The 20,870-nt window shown below is 40.1% G+C and overlaps 1 protein-coding gene across 3 annotated transcripts in view; it reads left to right on the plus strand.

Moving 5' to 3' along the window:
• Positions 1 to 16,584, plus strand: part of col18a1a (collagen type XVIII alpha 1 chain a) — a 110,194-nt gene extending 93,610 nt beyond the window's left edge. For all 3 annotated transcript variants that reach the window (XM_017691549.2, XM_017691548.2, XM_017691547.2), the window contains 23 exons: positions 888 to 986; positions 1,571 to 1,606; positions 1,699 to 1,788; positions 2,328 to 2,351; positions 3,182 to 3,217; positions 3,316 to 3,375; positions 3,491 to 3,568; positions 5,763 to 5,798; positions 5,890 to 5,943; positions 6,053 to 6,130; positions 6,224 to 6,289; positions 6,436 to 6,466; positions 6,782 to 6,835; positions 7,066 to 7,091; positions 7,188 to 7,310; positions 7,973 to 8,126; positions 8,231 to 8,295; positions 8,447 to 8,575; positions 8,705 to 8,737; positions 8,903 to 9,337; positions 13,091 to 13,288; positions 13,692 to 13,807; positions 14,818 to 16,584. In XM_017691549.2, the coding sequence (XP_017547038.2) occupies positions 888 to 986; positions 1,571 to 1,606; positions 1,699 to 1,788; positions 2,328 to 2,351; positions 3,182 to 3,217; positions 3,316 to 3,375; positions 3,491 to 3,568; positions 5,763 to 5,798; positions 5,890 to 5,943; positions 6,053 to 6,130; positions 6,224 to 6,289; positions 6,436 to 6,466; positions 6,782 to 6,835; positions 7,066 to 7,091; positions 7,188 to 7,310; positions 7,973 to 8,126; positions 8,231 to 8,295; positions 8,447 to 8,575; positions 8,705 to 8,737; positions 8,903 to 9,337; positions 13,091 to 13,288; positions 13,692 to 13,807; positions 14,818 to 15,031 (2,235 nt within the window). In that variant the 3' untranslated portion in view covers positions 15,032 to 16,584. The remainder of the gene's footprint in view (positions 1 to 887; positions 987 to 1,570; positions 1,607 to 1,698; positions 1,789 to 2,327; positions 2,352 to 3,181; positions 3,218 to 3,315; positions 3,376 to 3,490; positions 3,569 to 5,762; positions 5,799 to 5,889; positions 5,944 to 6,052; positions 6,131 to 6,223; positions 6,290 to 6,435; positions 6,467 to 6,781; positions 6,836 to 7,065; positions 7,092 to 7,187; positions 7,311 to 7,972; positions 8,127 to 8,230; positions 8,296 to 8,446; positions 8,576 to 8,704; positions 8,738 to 8,902; positions 9,338 to 13,090; positions 13,289 to 13,691; positions 13,808 to 14,817) is intronic.
• The last annotated feature ends 4,286 nt before the right edge of the window (positions 16,585 to 20,870 follow it).

Consider the following 20,870-nt stretch of genomic DNA (forward strand, 5'->3'; position numbering starts at 1 on the left):
AAATTAATGGAGATATTTGTTTAATAACAAGTATATTATAGCGCAAAAGTTTTGAACAAATTGTTTTAAACATTATCAGTAACTGTAGTTTTACTTGCAAAAACATTTATATCTTTTTAGCTAGTTAGAAGAAAAAAGTTTGGTTCTCAACACCTTGATGCCACAGCAATCACATGGATTTGTTCAAATTCACCACCTGCGTGACTGATTTAATATGAAGTTACACTTTGTAAGATATTTTTGTTAAAAATAAGAAGCATTACTGAGTCAGCAGAAAAAAAACACTCTATGAAATATGGTGCACATGTATCGCATTGCATTTTTAGTCCTGCTCCCGCTCCCACAAGATTTCATTCCGCACCTGCCCACTTCCCCAGAAAATCTGAATCATTTTTCCTGCTCCCACATGCAAGCGAATGTTTTAGCTATTTACGCTATTAATTAATTTGTGGGATTTCTCCTCATGCGTGTCTCAGGCCACTCCAGCCTGCAGTGGGCTGGTTCCTGCCGAAAGATATTGTGGTGGGTGCCGCTCTTTAGTCTGAAGCACAAGCTGCATCACAAAATGTTTCTCTGCATGTTCTCTGCAATTACACATTTCCACCAAAGAGGTCTCTTAATCCCCAAATTCACAGGCTTACATATTGATAGAGGCAAGCCAGGTATTGGATGGTAACTACAAGTGACACGGAGCGTTCTTAAGGAGATGTATGGAAATGGTTAAACAATACATTAATATACATAAAATAATGCTATTTTATTCTAATATTAGAGCTTTCCTGAGCAAACACAAATTGCCCATAATTGCTTTTTATATGCAGTTTTCTCAGGTGCCGTTTGCACAGTAGTGTTTTCAGCAATAGTTCTGTGTTTGTTATGGCCTACAGGGTAAACCAGGTCTGGCAGGAATGAAAGGAGAGAAAGGCAGTGAAGGACTTCAGGGAAGAGATGGCCGCCCTGGCCTGGACGGATTTCCAGGACCACAGGTATAGAGAAACACTTCAAAAGATGACTAGCTCTGTCCTGAAGTTCTCTGTCTATGCACTAGTGATGTATGTTACTTATTATTTGTTCTTTAATGTATCTATCAACTATTATTTGATGAATTGACTAATTAAACTATTATGACCTGTTTCTTGTCATTTTGCACCTTTTACACTTTCACCATCATGTAAAGTTCTGCCTATTCAACAACAGCTTCTTTTTATGGTAAAAATGGGAGCCATATCACCTGCACTATTTCCTGTGGTGTACTACAATCTATTAGACCGACCGTGAACATTACAGAGTGTTCTATAACGATTTTGTGTTTAAGTAAACAACATGTTGACATGTGGACAACTTTTTCCATAGTCAAGTTTGTTCATAACTCCTTGCAGCCCCGGATGCATGGCACTCTTTGTCATGGGATGTTAAATGTTTTTGTATCTTGGTATCACAAAGTTCAGTTTGACTTGTGTTATATTTATCTGACAAAAATTTTGTTACAGCTTTAAATTTAATATTAAATGAGTGTTTCACACTGGACACTCTAAGACTGACATTGGTGTGGTTTGTGTTTTGTCGATAGGGATCCAAAGGTGATCGAGGAGACAGAGGAGAGAGAGTGAGTATTTCTTTGGATGTTAACAGACTTCTCCAACATTTGAAAACTTGATTTGATGAAGTTGTAAATGGATTGCTGTGCTTATGCTATAGGGTGAGCCAGGTCGGGATGGTAACGGTCCTCCAGGCCCACCTGGCCCTCCGGGACCTCCAGGACAAATTATTTATCAGTCTTCAGAGGGCGTAAGTACATTTCAGCACAAATACTGTTACAACTATGACTATGACTACTACTACTACTACTACTACTACTAAAATAAGAATAACATCAATAATGAGGTAACCCTGCTATATAACACTGACATAACCATGCTATAAAGTCATATGCTGTCATGAGTTTTCATGATGGATTTTGTTCAGTAATGGAAATATCATTGTCTGATCATCATTACTGATCTTCGTCATGGCATATGTCAGAGTAGCAAAAATTAACATGTGACATAAGCTGTCATAACATCCTTCATTATGTCATCTGTCATGACAGTTAACATGACCCTGAACAAATTCTGTCTTGACAGCATATTACTTCTTTCATGGCATGTTTATGAATAGTTATGTGAATGTTATGTAGCAGGGTTGAAGTCAAGTAACTATTATTATTGTTGTTGTTTTTATTCTTGTTGTTGTTACACACTGCAGTGTGCATATGAAGAAAGACTTGAATGCTGAATAATAATGACATATAGCTCAGTAAATGTTTCGTTGGTTTGTTTGTTTTGCAGCATGATACAGTGGTTGGCGGCCAGGTAAGAATCTTTTAAATGAAACTTTGAAGATGTCCTGACCTGCTGCAATAAGTAGGTTTAGATATATTTAGGAAATATTATTACTTATTGCCAAAATAATGCCATTTTTATTGTCTCATAGTGGTGGCACCAGCTGTTTCCAGTTGTAGCATATAATTGCTGTCACAGTTGGTCTTGCATGTATCTTTAGCAATGGCCATATTATTATTATTATAACCAATAATTTCAAAATGCCATCTTAGTTTTTTCCAGTGAGCACCTACTAATTTGATTTTTTACCTTGTTATTATTGCTGATGCCTGCATGGGAAACAAGAGCTCTAACAGGTGTTACCACTTCCAGCTGTGTGTGTGTGTGTGTGTGTGTGTGTGTGTGTGTGTGTGTGTGTGTGTGTGTGTGTGTGTGTGTGTGTCTGTGTGTGTGTGTCTGTGTGTGTGTGTGTGTGTGTGTGAGAGAAAGAGAGATAAAGAGAGAGAGAGAGAGAGAGAAAGAGAGAGAGAGAGAGAGAGAGAGAGAGAACTAAGCGAAGGGAAATGCTGCAGAAAGGAATGATTACCTTTCCTTAAACAGAATACATTAGTGACCACAGCACATTCAAATTAAAGAGAGAATAAAAGAAAAATAAATGACTGCTGGGCCTGGCCTGACTCTGCCTCTGGCTACAGTGAAAGTCAGACATTTTCTTTTATAATGACATTTGTCTGTGATTGCCACCTGAAAGGATTCTTTGGGGTTCTTTGGGGTATCTGTATGCCTTGGTGCAATGCTAAGATTACTTTATGTATTCACTGGGCCACAAATATTTTTGTTGTTTTTTAATGTGTTTATAGGGTGTACCTGGCCTTCCTGGTCAAGCAGGATTCCCTGTAAGTGCAGTGTACTTGTTTAGTTGTTTGCCTCACAAAACAATGACTTTAAATGAAATGTTGGATCCATTACAATGTTAATATCCTTCTTGTTAAAGGGCCCAATAGGACCGAAGGGTGAGCAAGGAGATCCTGGCCCTCCAGGTTATGGTTTGAAGGTCAGTCATACAGTTTGAATCCTGCATTTTTGAATGGACATCAAATAGATATAGGTACAGTACTACATTAATGTTTGTGATCTTTTCCTTTGTTTGAACATGTTTTTGTTTGCAGGGTGAGAAAGGAGAACCTGGTATGGTTATCGGACCTGATGGAAGTCCTCTTTATCTCGGTTCACTGGCAGGTCCAAAGGTAAATGCTTAAAAATTTAAATTTACCTTACAACTAGAACAAGGTTTCTTCCAGGAACATGGCAGGAGTATTGTTGGTGAGTGTCACCGTTAGTACACTACTAATATGCACTTATTTATTTATTTATTTATTTTTACTATTTCAAGCAGGTGTTCTTCAGCCTTCTGAAACCTTATGGTTAAACGCAAATGTTAAAACGAAATTATATATTCAAAATCTTGAAGTCATGAGTGGAATGGACTACACATTTTTTTCACTGTACTTTGAAATATCTTCTTATTAGTTTTTATTACTTATTGTATGTGATATTTCAAGCTGTTAGCCTTCTCAAGCTATTAACCATCTTGAACAGCACCTCTCACCCTCTGCATGCTACACTGGATAAACAGAGAAGCACATTCAGTGGCCGTCTGTTACAGCTGTGCTGTGTTAAAGAGTGAGATCTTTCTTACCTACTGCTATAAGGCTCTACAACAGTTCTTCTTACTGCAGAGATGGTACTGATCTCTTGCTGTCTGAACTGTGCTGAACCACATCACTGCATCTCCTCTCTGATCAACACACTGTGCAATATCTCACAATAATTACTGTAATGACACTTTTCATTATGCATTTTACACTGTAGTATTGATGCAACTCTGAGTTAGTCATGTCTCTAATAAGTGCTGTTAGACAACCTCATACCACTCGGTGCCTGCTGTCTTGTAAATACAGTAAATCCTCTCATATGCCATGTAAATATGTAAATAGATTTTATTTTATTTCTCTTGTACATTAACTTATGTCTAGATTTATTTCTATTTTTTGCATTTTTCTGCATAATTTATGTGCAATTATATGCCTTGCTACTGTAACACTGCAATTTTCCTCCAGGATCAATAAAGTTCTACCTATCTTTCTGTCTATCTATCTATCTATCTATCTATCTATCTATCTATCTATCTATCTATCTATTGACAAATTTACAGAAATGTCTGAAATTAGGTAAAATTCTGAAATAATATACATAAATACACTCACTGGCCACTTTATTGGGTACCTTGCTAGTAAAAGGTTGGACCCCCTTTTGCCTTCAGAACTGCCTTAATTCTTCGTGGCATGCTTTCAACAAGGTGTTGGAAACGTTCCTCAGAGATTTTGGTTGGTTATTTGAGTTACTGTTGCCTTTCTATCATCTGGAACCAGTCTGCCCATTCTCCTCTGACCTCTCACATCAACAAGGCATCTTCGTCCACACAACTGCCGCTCACTGGATATTTTCTCTTTTTCGGACCGTTCTCTGTAACCCTAGAGATGGTTGTGCATGAAAATCCCAGTAGATCAGCAGTTTCTGAAATACTCAGACAGGTCTGGCACCAACAACCACGCCACGTTCAAAGTCACTTAAATCCCCTTTCTTCCCCATTCTGATGCTCGGTCTGCACTTCAGCAAGTTGTCCACCTCTACATGTGTAAATGCATCTTTTTTTTGCAGTTGCAGCCAAATGATTGGCTGATTAGCTATTTGTGTTAACAAGCAACTAAACAGGTGTACCTAATAAAGTGGCCGGTGAGTGTATATTCCAATGTATGCTCAGCGAATTTCTACATTTCAGTATGCAACACCAAGATAATTTTAAAAGGAAGAAATGTTTCAACACTATTCTGACCCCAGGGTGAACATACATGTCTGTAGAATGACCAGTCTGTAGCTACTATGTTGAAGCAGTACAGTATTGCTTTAAACCTTTTAGAGGTCTAGAGTTATAAGTCAAGTGTTTGCTGCTCTATTCTAATGTGATCATAAAATGAAGTTAATCGCACACACTGAATTACATTTACATTTGATTCACATTCAGCAACAAAAGGCTTTAGTCTCACCTTTTTCCATTTGTGTCACTGTCAAGAATGGGCTAAAATGTGGAAAAATGTAAAGGATGTTAAGACTGTATGAACAACAAAACATCTTTTATCAAATTCAAATCATAATAAAATATTTTCTCTTTTACTTACCAACACAAATGTGGTATTGATTGAAGGTTCCGATTCCACTCCTTCCACTAGACTTCCTCCACATGTTTCATTGAGAAACTGGTGAGAAATAATGAAGATGAAATCACGCCATGTTTTGTTGTTGCCAGGTTAATTACATTCTCTAAGGGTTAAAATTTGTGAATTTTTCTTCATGCTTTTTTCTGTTTTTTTTTTTCTTCAGGGTGATAGAGGACCTCCTGGACCAGTAGGGCCTACTGTGAGTTTGATATTATTTTGGTATCTGGTTTGATGAAATGACAATGCTAACATTGTAATTAACATTCCTCTCTGGCTGTGTTTTTCCACAGGGGCCATATGGTCCTCCTGGCTTGAAAGGGGAGATCGGAATGCCAGGCAGGCCTGTGAGTCCTTTCAGTCATAAAGCTGAATATTGAAAGATGTCATTACTTTGTGCTTGAATTTTTCACACTTCACGGGTTTTGAGTAAGTAACCTTGTGGTGTCACTGCAGGGTCGTCCAGGTGTGAATGGATATAAAGGAGAAAAAGGAGACCCAGGCTCAGGCGCGGGAGCAGGATATGGCTACCCTGTAAGGACAAAACCCATAGTAAGGGTAGAATATTCATATTTGCTTCCTAAGAAAATGGCTTTACTTAACACTGTTATTTTGCATCTTTTCAAGGGTCCACCAGGCCCCCCAGGGCCCCCTGGTCCCCCAGGCCCCTCTGTGCCTCTGGACAGATTTGGTGTAAGTTCTTATTTTAAATCAGATAAGCTGTAATTCAGGCGTGAAAACTGCTTTGTGTGCTGAACAAGCGAAGAGGTACGGGATTGATTATCTTAACAATTTTCAAAGCAGCAGCAGTACAGTTCCAATCTTTTTCTTCATTTTAGAGATATGAAGATAGCGGAAGGACATATCCAGGTAAGCTGTTTTGCATTCCATGGACTAATTTTTATTTTGTTTAAAAAAAAAAAGCCAGTGGCAAATCTGATGAATTAAAAGATAATGTTACTGTGCTAACGAATTGTCATGGTAGAGATAAAGCCAGTGATTATACAACCAATCATTTAATCCAACATTGATTTCTGGTTAGTGTCACTGTTCAAGATGTTTATTCACATTATGTTGGAGCATTTTGGGGTTTTCATGTCTTGCTCAAGGTGGCAGCAGCCATCTGCTTGAACCCATGACCAAGAGTAACTGATCAACTGTCTACTGACTGATTTTTTTCTGTAGCTGTGAAAGGAGAGAAGGGAGTTCGTGGAGAACCTGGTCTCCCGGGACCACCAGGTGAATCCTCAGTTTTCTTTTGGACAGTTATATGCTAATTAAACAGACCACAATTACAATTGAAGCCCTTGTTTCCTGAAAGCATCAATACATTTTTATTAATACATTTTTTGTAACTTCTGTTGTGACTTTACTGCCATGCTTGTGTGAAGCCAGGTCAAGTTTAGTAATAACCCACAATTATCAAGGTATATTAATTGTACCAACATAACATTTTTATATTTTTGTAGGCAACTTTGAGATGTACACTTTAAGGGTAAGTTACTTTTCTCTGTTGTATATCTTTATGGAGAACACTTGGCTGACAATATCCATACTGAATAACAGCATGTGTTGTACAATGCGCTTGTAGGGTGAACTGAAGGGTGATCGCGGAGAACCTGGTTTGAAAGGAGAGAAGGGTGAGCCGGGCAGCTTCTATGATCCTCGTTTTGGAAGTGGACAACCAGGATCTCCCGGAAGCCCTGGACTTCCTGTAAGAACTATGACAATGGGGTTGAAAAGCAAAAATTATTTTTTTTAATAATATGGTCTAACTGAGGGGTGCTTAAGCAACCACATGGTACTGTATTAATCATCTACATAACATTTACGGCATTTGGCAGATGCTCGTAAGATGGGCGACGTACAAGTTGATCATTTTCCACAGGTAGGCGAAGGTAGTGTTAGGAGTCTTGCCCAAGGACTCTTATTAGTATAGTGTAGGGTGTTTACCCAGGTGGGGATTGAACCTCACTCTACAACACAGAAGGCAGACCACACCATCCATTCGATTAGCATGACTGAAGTTATGTATTTAAGGGGCCCATATCAGCAAAAAACAGCTTTGACTTTTTTTAAATAAAATAATTTGATGAAAAACACGTTGCTAAAGCTTCAGACATACCATTCACTCTGCGGTCTAAATATGTAAACTAAGCTGCAAGCATTTTTGAATTTGTTGTTTTAGTTAAGGAGTCAAGTTATAAGGGGTGCTTGAACTTGGACTGCTTTTGGAATTAGGTGCATCACATAGCAGCCAATAAGAACAGAAATGCAAGAAAATGCCCTTTAATAATGAAAACCTTTAGCTAAATAAAATCAGTTAGAGAAAGAGAGACAAGCTGCAGATTTGATGATTATATTTAACTGTTTTAGGGTCCCAAAGGGGATTCTATCAGAGGCCCCCCTGGTCCTCAGGGTCCACCAGGGCCTCCTGGTGTTGGTTATGAAGGACGACAAGGAAACCCAGGACCCCCTGGACCTCCTGGACCACCTGGTTCACCCTCATTACCTGGAGCATACAGACCCTGTGAGTCAAAAGTCTGTTATACTAGCAAATCTAACATGTTAAGCCCAATCTATAGAGTATGGTGTTTCCCACACATTTGACATTTGATGTTTTTCATCATTCAGCACTTAGCATTCCTGGCCCTCCTGGTCCCCCTGGTCCAGCTGGCCCACCTGGCCAAAGCACTGGGGTAAGGAGAACACTGGATGAGCTCATTTATATATTGTAATGACCTTAGTGAAAACCATGCCTGAGAAATCTGAAGCTTTTTGTCATTAACCAGTTCTTAGTTTTCTAGTTTGTTAACTTTCTGTCCAATAATATTCTGTAATATTTTGTAGGTAACGATACTGAGATCATATGACACACTGCTTACAACAGCACCTAGACAACCAGAGGGAACTCTCATCTATATTGTGGATAAAAGTGATCTCTATATCAGAGTGCGAGATGGCGTCAGACAAGTCATGGTACTGTGCATAAAGTGCATGGCTTTGTGTATCGGAAATAACACTGTCTTGTAAACTCATACATTGACATATAAGCAGAACAGTCTTTCTTTGTTACATATTTAAATACAAAATTCTCCTCACTTCCAGCTTGGAGATTATAGCCCCTTCTACAGAGATTTGGTAAGTAGTTTTACATCTGAATAAAGAGGGTGCTAAATTTGTCACCTTTGGCTATTACTTAAGAAACCACATTAGCATTAAAATATGCAGCTGGCAGTGAATCAAAGGAACAGCAGCTTGATGTTATATGAAGTTACAGCTCTGCCTTGGTGACACTCTCTCCAGAACAATGAAGTGGCAGCAGTGCAACCACCTCCAGTCGTCCAATACTCCCAGGACCACTCAGCCAATAACGGTGCAGAGCACTTATCCCACGGTGGATCTGCCACTCAGCCTGTTGAGCATCCTGCCCGCCATCCAGCAGAGAGGCCTGGGAGGGAGCCAACTCAGCAAGGAAATGAGGGTTCTGACCCACCTGACTCCCGCTACGACCCCCGCTACTCCTTTCAACCAGATCCCAGGTACCAGCCCCAGCCGGACCCTAGGTATCAGCCCCAGCCGGACTCTAGGTATCAGCCCCAGCCGGACTCTAGGTACTCAACCCATACGGATCAGAGGTACAGCCCTGTGCAGCCAGAGAGGCACCCCATCAGCCCTCCCCGCAGACCCAGCATACCTGTCGTTCAGCCTCAAGGTCACACACATACATCAGGACCAGGGGTGAGCTTATAGTACAACAGCTTTCCTGTAGTTGCTTTCTTTTATTTTGACCCTTTAATTTCCAGGATAGTGTGAATAGAGGCAGAACATTCTAGAATGGTGTGAATTCTAGATCAGAGTGGGGGAGAACATTCTGGAACGGTATGACTGAAATCATTCTGGAATGGTGTGAATGGGAGGCAGAACATTCTGGTACAGAAAATTCTAGAATGGTGTGGATTCGGGAGCACATTCTAAAACAGAGTGAAAGGGGTGAGAACATTTTGGAGCAGCGTAAATGGTGGAAGAACATTGTAGAACTAATAAAATGTAAGGAAACCTTTTGTAGAACAGTGTGAATTGTTGGAGGACATTCTGGAATAATGTCTAATGGGGAAAACATTCTGGTACAGTGTAAATGGAGGCAGAACATGGTGTGAATTGAGAAGAATATTCGAGAACAGTGAATGGGGGCACTGCAGAACAGTAAAAGAAGTAGTTTCTTTCCAAAACATTCTACAGGGGCATAATTTTACTCTGAGAAAATAGAGCTTTTGAAATGAGCATTGACTGCATGTGCATGTTGCAGCCACACCATAACAAATTTTGTGCTGCATCTTCTCATATATTACGCATATCCCGAGGTTGTGAAAGAGGGAGAGTCATGCCTGTTCTACCCTGCACGTGGTCTGTAAACTGCGAGTATAGGCTCATGCAGCAGTTTTGTATGTAACATGCTGGCATAATGCTTTCAATTTGTGCCTGAAATTGGTGCAAAAGGTTTAGTATGTCAAGGTCAAGAGGCTTTTATTTTATTATCTATGTACAAGTACACAGTGGAGTGAAATTACATTCCTCCAGGAACAACATGGTGCAACAAGGAACAAAACGTACAAAGTATGAACGATGAGGACATAATGTGCAAACAAAAAATTAAACTAGAAATAATAAATATGATAAATTAAACAGACATTAGACAGTAAACAGACAGAACTGTGCAGCACCGACACAGCACTCATTCTGGACATGAGGTCGTGGAACAAGGTGCAGAGATATTAACATGCTGTGATCTGTGAGTCGTGCAGTCAGATGACATATATAAACACAGCAGTTACTGAGGTTGAAAAACCTGAGTAAATAGTGAAAACACAGTGGTGCAGCAATGATCCTGATAGTGCAAGTAGAGCATCAAAGAGTTGTGTGTGTGGAGTATGTGTGTGAGGGGGGGGTTGTTAGCTCAGTCCTTGTGAGTTTAAAAACCTGATTGCATGAGGAATAAAGCTGTTGCAGAATCTGGCAGATGTTCCACGGATGCTCCGGTACCTTCTGCCAGATGGTAGCAGTGAAAAAAGTCAGTGTGAGGGATAGATGGGGTCGTCCACAATGCTAGTGGCTTTCCAGATACAACGTATGGTGTAGATGTCCATGATGGAGGGGATAGAGACCACGATGATCTTCTCAGCTGTCCTCACTATACGCTGTAGAGTCTTGCGGTCTGAGGCAGTGCAATTTCAAAACCAAGCGATGATGCAACTGCTCAGGATGCTCGCCACATGGAGTTGGTGTTGAGGGACCAGGTGAGGTTCTCTCTGATGTAGACACAGAGGAACTTGGTGCTCCTGACGATTTCCACAGCAGAGCCAGTGATGTTCTCTGGGGGGGTGGTCACCTCGCACTCTATGGAAGTCAACAACCATCTCCTTAGTTTTGTCTACATTCAGAGACATTGGCTCTGCACCAGTCTGTTAGCCGCTGCACCTTCTTTCTGTGTGCTGACTCGTCGTGCTTGCTGATCAGACCCGCCACAGTCGTGTCTTCAGCGAACTTGATGATGTGGTTTGAGCAGTACAGTCATGAGTCAGCAGAGTAAACAGCAGTAGACTGAGCACACAGCCCTGATAGGCACTGGTGCTCAGTGTGGTGGTGCTGGAGGTCTCACAGATAGGAAATCCAGGATCCAGTTACAGAGGGAAGTGTTCAGGCCCAGCAGGCTCAGTTTTTCAATCAGCTGCTGAGGAATGATGGCGTTGAATGCTGAACTGAAGACTATGAACAGCATTCTGACGTAGGTGTCTTTATTGTCTAGGTGGGAGAGAGCCAGGCGGAGTGTGGTGGAAATGGCGTTGTCTGTTGAGCGGTTGGGGTGATATGCAAATTGCAGTGGGTCCAGTGAAGGAGGAAGCTGGTCTTTAATGTGCCTCATGACAAGCCTCTCGAAGCACTTCATGATGATGGGAGTGAGGGCAATGGGACGGTAGTCATTGAGGCAGGACACTGGAGACTTCTTCAGCAGAGGGATGGTGGACTTGAAGCACGTTGGGACGACTGCAGTGCTCAGAGAGATGTTGAATATGTCTGTGAGAACATCAGCCAGCTGTTCGGCGCATTCTCTGAGCACTCTGCCTGGTATGCTGTCGGATCCTGGTGCTTTTCATGGGTTGACTCTGTGTAGGGTTCTCTGCACATCAGTAGTGGACAGACACAGTACCAGTTCACTTGGAGGAGGTGTGGTTTTCCGCACCGTCGGGCCATTCTGTGCCTCAAACCGAGCGTAGAAGTTGTTAAGCATGTCTGGAAGGGAGGCATCACTGTCACAAGAAGATGGAGGTGACTTGTAGTTGGTGATGGCCTGGATGCCCTGCCACATGCACCGTGTGTCAATGGTGTTTTGAAAATGATCATGGATTTTCTTTGAGTAGGCACTCTCTGATGTCTTGCAACCCTGAGGCTTGCTTTGTCCCTTGACTTGAAAGCCTTGTTGCAGGTTCTCAGCAGCATGCGCACCTCTGCAGTCGTCCGTCGTTCAGTGCGGCGTTAGCATTAGCACTGGGAGCTCTATACACTTCTATTATATACAGCGAACTTATCTCTCTAAGCAAATAAAATTGCCTGGCATTGACAATCGCAAACTCCACCAGCAGTGAGCAGTGACTGGAGACTAGAGGCGCATTTTTACACCATTCAGTGTTGATGTAAACACACAGGCCTCCACCTCGAGTCTTACCGCACAGCTCAGCGTCTCTGTCCACATGGAAGCACAACAGGCCATTGAGCTGAACAGCTAAAACAGTGGAGCTTGTCATCCACGTCTCCGTAAAAACGAAAACACAGCAGTCTCTGAACTCACACTGGGTAGCCCCCTGAATTCTCCAAGTAACAAAGGTTAGAGAGAAGGAGCGATGGAACGTGGTCATGTGGGGTTAGCCATTAGCCTAGTGCACACGCCGACTCGCTTGCCTCACTTCTGCCTCCTCATGCATCGCTTTCAGCCAGCAGGCTCAAGCATGGCCGGGGAACGTAGCAGGCCTAGTTCGCGCAGCTCTTCCCGCAGTTTGCTTGGAAGCAGAGATTGTGGTTGATTTATCAGCTATAGCAGGCTCTGGCGATGGTAGATGATGGTGCTGGTTGAAACAGTCATGATATTTAGTTTTGGTCAGGTTACACGACAGACAGTAAACAAAAATAGTAAAAAAAAAAAAGCCCAGAATCATTAACTTTTTAAGATTCCAGGCTTATTGGATATTACTAAGGCTTATTAACTACAGGAACTTCAAAACAAACAAGTGGAGCTTTTCCTAGGTTATAGAGATATGTAATAAAATTTGGCTTGGTCTGGGGAAACAATATAAAAAAATTACATAATTAAAATGATGGAAAGTATCCTGTCAGTTTTCAATCTCCTGTCCTGAAATGAGCACCGTTTTCAGTAGAATTGCTTGTTGTAATTCTATTTTGGCTGGGTATGCCTGTCTATAATCCTATGTCCTTTCTCAGCTGCACCTGATCGCCCTGAACAGCCCGCAGGTGGGGAACATGCGGGGCATCCGTGGAGCCGACTTCCTGTGTTTCCAGCAGGCACGGGCTGCAGGGTTGAAGGGCACGTTCAGGGCCTTCCTGTCCTCTAAGTTGCAGGATCTCTACAGCATCGTCCGCAAGTCTGACAGACATACGCTGCCCATCGTCAACCTCAAAGTACGTCTGTTCTTAACAATATGCAAACAATAAGAACCATCATTTATTTTTTCATCTGCATTCAAGTTTAAAACATGCCACAAAATATTTCACCCTGTATTGTCAATGATTAATTTGTTTAGATTTAACATTCAGGAACTACTATAAATTATTAGATTATTCAGTAGTTATGTAGCTATCAGAGTGAGTTCTTTATTCATTTGTTTAGCTTGATTGTGTTATTTTTTATTAGCGTTTTCTTCTTTTTATATTCTAAATATCTGTCCTGTGCAGTGTGGTGTTTTTCCTCAAGCCCAAATCAGCTCATTTTAAGCCTTTTGCTTGCTGAATCAGTTGTGCTATGTAGTAGTGGAGACTTTTCCAATGTAATGGCTTATGCCTGACTTGATGTTCTCCTCTTCAGGACCAAGTGTTGTTCAGCAGCTGGGAGTCCCTGTTTGGTGATTCTGAGGGCAGGATGAAGAGCAATGCTCCCATCTACTCATTCGATGGCAGAGATATCCTTAGAGACAGTGCTTGGTGAGACAGTTCAACATGCAACGACATGTTACATAAACTTGTGCACAGTAATAGTTGAGCTACAGTAAGTAATCACATACCGACAAAATGCAGCTATAGGATGTTTATACGTGGTAAAATGAGTGAAGGGTGCACTCCTAAAAATAAAGGTATCAGAAAGGGTTCTGTGGAGTGATGCCATTGAAGAACCACTTTTGGTTTCTTAATCGACTTGACAGTAGATGATTCTTTACAGAACTTGAGCAGAATGAAAAACCCTTTTAAAGTTTAAAGAACCTCCTGCTGCTGGCGACCTGCCACTAGCAAATTTAAGGGGGAATTGCATTAATTTTTCAAAATTTTGTTGAGATGTAAATAAAATCTGTCCCAATTATTTTAGGTGAAATGGTCCATTGTGAACAGACTTGCTAACACAGATTTCTTTATAGTGGTGGTGATAGGAACCAGGGGTCACAGTGTCTTCAGAATAAATATAACCATTTTCTTTACTATCCACAAAGTCCAGTGGACCTAAACATCATAAGAGGTGGTATATGTGTGTTGTGAGTTGATAATGGTTGATAATGGACAACTATGTTTTATTGGGTACTTTTTTTCTCTTTGAGAGGCCTTTAAATGTCTAAATGATTATAGGAAAAAATACATTTAAGGCCAAAAGTTTATCTCTGTAGTACAGCAATGTCTCTGGCATCAGGCAGTGTATTCATAACCATTTAGTATAATGTTGTTTTTTGTAGTAGCATTAAATACATTGTGAACAATTCTGACTCTGTAAGTTTCTCTGGAATGGAGCATTTCGTATCAGTTCAACTCTCCTTTAAGTTCAAAGTATTTTTTTCCTTTTAGCCTGTATTTGGAAGCTCCCAAACTGAAGCATAAGCATTTCTGTGCTACATTGTACCTGGGTCACCTTCAAGCAGGACATGCATTGTTCCTCTTCCTCTCTATTGTTTCTCGACTGTATGTGTGAAATGCAGGAATTTTATGTGTTATTTTTTTCTGCATTCTAGGCCAGAGAAGATGATCTGGCATGGCTCTAATGGTAAGGGTCACCGCCAGATGGATAACTACTGTGAGACATGGCGGACATCGGACCACGCGGTGCTGGGTCTCGCCTCATCTCTGCAGGCCGGACAGCTTCTCCAGCAGACGCCCAGCAGCTGCTCTGGATCTTACATAGTGCTGTGCATTGAGAACAGCTACATCACGCCCTCTAAGAAGTAAAGAGCCTGCCTGTCCCATAGAGCTAGGCAACACTATCTTAACTGTCCAAGTAGGACATTTTTTATCCACAAGCGCCCTGCTTCTAAATATGAAAAAAAGAAAAGAATTACAAAAAAAAAGAAAGACAGGAGCTGGGTCTGCATGGCAGAGAGGCTGCCCGTTGTCCTCTGGTTCCCTCTGTAATGCCAAAGAGACAGTGGCATTGGCTGTTTCTGGGCATTGGCACATATTTTCCAGTTGAACCAGAGAAGAGGGGCCAACTGAGAAAGGCAGGGTTTTTAACTGTATCCATATAAAAATTGTATATGAAATGTTGGTTGTTTATGTTGTTATGTTTTATGTTTTCTGTTTATTAATGTTTCTTTATAAAATGTCTTAATTGGTATATTTAACCAGTTTTAGCTACATATTTTTGTGTAACTGATTTGTTTATTGCTTCAGTTTTCATCCAAGGATTGGTGGATATTGAGGGGCACAGAAGGCTAAAAAATAGAATTTACAGAGAGAGTAAATATTTATTTTGCAGTAAAGATAACTACATGAATTTGAACCTTTTCCATGCTGTTTTAGTTGGCATTTTTTATGGCTTATGGCAAAAAAATACACTGCAAAACGTCTATTTCTTAGCCAGTGGAATATCTTAGCCAGTGGAATTTTCTTAAATCTAGTAAGAAAATCTAGAAATTCTCATTTTGAGGTTGTTGTAAGCTTATAATAAGATTATTTAACCTATTTCCTAGCATTTATTTTTGTTGTGATTTCAAACAAATTATCTCACGATATTTGCATATCATTTTGCTTAAAGCCTATTTCTTAAAACAATTAAAACTATCTGCTGACATAGTAAGTTCATCAGACTAAAATCACTAAAACAAGTAATAAAGTCTGGAGATAAGTAATGGAATAATAAGCTTATATCAGTCTCCAAATTAGAAATATTAGACATACCTACTAGATTTAAGACAATTTCACATGCAAAGATGGCATTTTTTTTTGTTGTGTAAATCCTTGAAATATTTTATATATTTAGCCCCTAAAAACTTGTGTACAAACAAAAAAAAACATGATTCTTAAATATTTCTCAGCTGTATGTATGGGATCAAATGTATATGAAATGTGTTTGTCAGTGGACAATTCCTATGGACATTCTTCTCCATGTCATTACCTTCTTGTTCATTCCAGACAAGTTTCTTATAGGATATAAAAGAGGATGAATAATATGTAAAAAGCAAAAGTTTTCTAGTTTAAATCAGAGAACAGTTTGTTAAAAGTTCTTTTTTTTGTTTTCTGTTAAAGGAAAAATAGCTACAAGCTCCAAAAACCCAGTCATTTACTGCTGGTTACGAAAGATGTTTAAGCTCAGTTGTGTGCTGTTTTGTATGAGAGTAAGCTCAGAGATGTAGTTTATCAAGACACTTAATCTTAGACCTATGAGAGTTCAGATGCTGACCCTGCTGTAGTGGAGATGATTCAGTATGACCCTGTGGAACTCAAGTCCTTTTTGTAAACCACCATTTTTACAAGGCACTGAATAAATGATTTTTCTCCGTTCATAAAAATAACTGGTGGTGCTGCTTCTTGTGTAATAAGGCATGTTATCTGTACAGTTGCATAGGAAAACTTTTGTGCAGGCCTTTTTACATTCAGGCTTAAAAGTAAGCATATCTTACAAAGTGATGCCAAAAAGAACTGCTTTTGATTCCCAAAAGAACATTGAGCCTCATTCATCAACCATTCTTAAGAAGAAATTATGCAGCTATGCAGTTTCCATAAAGATTCTGATATTCAGTAGTGTTTTCTTATTTGGGATTTGTTCTTAAGAACAGAGTCTACACACACACAAGAGCACAACAGTGTGAACAGTTCTGCGGAACTTAGGAAGATATTGGTGAATGAGGCCCAATGTTTGAAAAAAGAGGTGTAGAAGAACCGTTTCCACTAGCCTTAATATAATACAAAGGTCTTTTTATGGTTCATCAATAGAACATTATGAATCTGATGATTGTGAAAGCATTGCAAGAGTATTCAAAGATAAATTTGTTGAAGGTTGTGTGTTCTGTGGACGTAAGAGAATTATCCACTGTTGTCATATCTTCATCAGTATAATGTTGATTTTGCGTTTGCGACATAAACATCAAGCCAAAACGTTTTTTTGAGCCTTAATACAGAAACATGCATGACATGGTCCAAAAAAACACATCATTTCAGGCTTTACAGGGTGACTTGCAGCAGAGTGTTATATTTTTATATTTTTAAATTTATCTTGCATAGTGCAGCTTTAACAAAATATTCCATACTGAACCATCTATTGCAAGGTTTTTATGGAATCAAATGTGGTTCTTCTCTGGCATCTTGCCAATAAGCCTCTTAGTGTTGTTTCCTAAATATAAGAGCCACGGTCAATAACTATATGCTACAGAACAGATTTGCTGTGCATACACATTATATTACTACAACATGCATGAATATGGCACATATTTATCTGGGAATGTTTCCTGCCATCATTGTGTGGATTGATGGCACTAGATCATTTGCACTACAAGACAATTCAGTTGATGACAGATGTTTTATACATTGCTTCCATTTCTAATTGAGTGGTGGAGGACGGTAAAACAGGACAAAACACTGTGTGACACAGTTTTACACCCTAACCAATGACAGCCAGTCCATACCTTTGGTTATAACACAGCAAACCCTAAATCAGCATTTAGATGTAACTTCTCAGAATCCCGTCCATCCTCTGGACACTCACCAGACTGAATAACGGCCTTAAATGCTGTTTAAGCGTTGCAGAGCTGCAGGCTTATGCTCTAGCCCTAAGGCAGAAGTCCTGAAGCTGTTCATGCATGTCCCGAAATCGCACACCGGGCCCCTCTGATGAGACAGCACTCCCCTCCACTGTACCTTTTGCACTAGCTCAGTGTCCGCCTCGAGGGGTTTATAGTCCCTTCAATAGGATTTAGCTCTGTGGCCTTGAGAAGGCCTCTGAGGCACAAATCAGTGGCCACACTGACAGAGAAAAAGCTGCTTGCCTTGTGGAAAAGACCCTCTTCAGGCTCCATTAAAAGAAAAGACCTGTTTGGTGAAAAAACACAAATTGCATGATACCTATTTTCTCCATATTAATGCAGTATGTATGTTGAATTTGGCACCCCTGGTCAGACTATATGTTTAGTTGATGAAGTGAAATAAGTTAACATATCCTCCACAAAGAACACACTTCTGCACATTTTAATGCACAATGACTGTTATTTAGCAGAATTTAACATACTGGGAGAAATAAATAGGCCTGTGCAAAAGTTATGGCACCTTTTGTATGTTGTATTTTTCTAATATGTTAAACAAGGAAAAAAAAACAAAAAACAAGAAATTGTGCTCTAAAACTTTTTTATTTCTTACAACATGAAACGTGTGAAATGGCCTAAAGTAAGAATTCACTTCTACAGACCATCCAGCGTCAGGTTTGAGTTGGAACTGCACAACCGCAAGCAAGTAGTCCCAGGCAAGTTATATTATGCATTATATTCTACATCAGACCTCACCATATGGTGGGAATAGCAGCACAACTGATGGGCAATAGCCACATTAACAGTATGTTGGGATTTCTAAGAGCAATTTTCACTGTCCTGTGTCTTGTGGATGACAATATGACATTTTTCACTCTATCAAGTAGGATAAACATTTCTAATTTTTTAATGAAAAATGTTGAGAAAAGTCCCTTTTAATTTTGTAACATTTTTGGCAGAGAACAACAACTACCTTTAATTTACGAGTTGAAGTCAAACTGTGCTTTTAAAACGGCCTCTTACGTTCCTTGGCACGTTTTAAATGTAACCGGCTTCACTCTCTCCAACAAAGCCAGTCTTATTATTGATTGTAATGAGATTAACATTTGACATCACTGTGGCTGAAGCAAAAACAAATTATGTAGTATGCACTTTCCAGTCCAGGTCGAGGTCTCTGGCTTGTAAATCAGCACCCAAAATATAATTTGCTGAGTGATAGAGTATCCTCATAAGTCTCCGAGTCTGAGAACAAGAGGCCAATCTGCAGCTGGCTGCCATCTCCACGCTGCTACGGCAAGGCTATACTTAGTATCTGGTGAGTAATAAGTAAGCACATCCAACTGGTCTACAGACAGTAATGATACAATAGCAGGACAAGATGAGGGCTTTAATTACATTGGTGGTGGAGTAGAAGCCATGTCTGGTAGACGTGCTGTGTTTATGTTGTCCCTTTGAGTCACTGAAATGGAGATGTTTCTGTGTAGCTACTATGGAGGTGCTGAATTTGTGTGGAAGCGCAGGAGGCTTGCTGCCTGGTTGACTGCCTTTTCTGCTGTCTTCAACAGCTGTCAAACAAGACATATGAGGAGATTTATTTACTTATTTATTTATTTGTTTGTTTGTTTATTTATTTATTTACTACTTCCCTTCTGGAAAAAAAAGATCTACAGCTATTCTACATACAGTACTAATATAAAAATCTCTGGGAAAGAATTGGACAATGACTATATCTCATGCACACTGTTATTATAAGACAATACTACAGGGATATTATACAGCAGTGAAAATATTAGAATACACATACTCTAATTATTTTTAGAGCATTGTGGTTTCAGCTCCTTTGTCTGAGACTTAAAAACTAGAAACGGGACCATTCGTGAAGCTGCATCGAGGTTTTGGTTGAAGACACGCATTCGTTATGTGATTGGCTAGCATCGAAAATGATTGACAGGTGCCCCGCCCTCTATGATCTGTCCGCAATACCGTCGTGACGTTGATCCCCGCCCCCTCCAGCCAAGCTGGTAGCAGTTTGTCAGCCTGGTAAGCTAAACAGGACTATTACTCACAAAATTCCTCAGAAAGCACTGATTAATTATTATATGGCAAACTTGGAAAACTCACGGGATATAAAATCCTCAGAAGAAATACATTTCGGTTTGCTGAAGTTGAGCCCAGTCTTAACGTTAAGCCTGAGACGAAGCTCAAGTCAGCTTTATTACCAGCTTCTTTGTCGAATTTTCCCGGTCCACCTTAAGTGGTCCAACAGGTTGTGATGTGTTGAACAGGAAAGGACCAGCCACAGTGTTTATGATGACAAAATTATAATACACAGTTATCAGGTAAAGTGTTTTTTTTCTCCCTACTAGGAATGACATTTAAATCCTGACAGCATCTCAGCCTGAATACATTTTTAATGAGATCCCTTCCTGTAATCTTCCAGTATGGCAGCAGTCACCCGTGTGCACCCTAACCTCGGCTAGCAACGAGTTTCTGTGCGCTGAAGAGAACGTGGTTTAGGACAAGCCAGTGTTATAGAGAGGCCTGTGAGAACTGTGTATACTATATAATATCATGCTGTATTTGAACCTTGACCTGTTTCTCAGACATCAGTCACAGTGCTTCAGTTTTTCTACCACAGTTATTAGTAAAGTGTTTATTTTTACATAAATGGCTGCAACTGTAACTACTGCAATTTCCCCCTGGGATCAATAAAGGAATCTGAATGTGAATGTTAGCTGCCCTTAAAGGGGAATCCCCCCATTTTAAGAAAAATTCTGAAGATTTAAAAGGGTGATATGTTAACAAACACACTTAAAGAGTGAATTCATCTGGAATGCTCCATTCCAGAGAAACTAATGGTGATGGGAGCCAGATGTCTAAAGCCTTTAATGTCTATAAAACCTCCCTCACAGACAGATATTACAAACACACTGCCTGATGCATAAGACATTGCTCTTCAATGGTTTTGAGATAAAATTTGTACTTAAAGCATATGTTTTAGTCCATTTATTTATGCAGGAGATTTTTAAGGTAAAATTGCACCAAAGGAAGCT

This window comes from Pygocentrus nattereri, chromosome 6, assembly GCF_015220715.1.
Source record: "Pygocentrus nattereri isolate fPygNat1 chromosome 6, fPygNat1.pri, whole genome shotgun sequence".
Taxonomy (NCBI): Eukaryota; Metazoa; Chordata; class Actinopteri; order Characiformes; family Serrasalmidae; genus Pygocentrus; species Pygocentrus nattereri.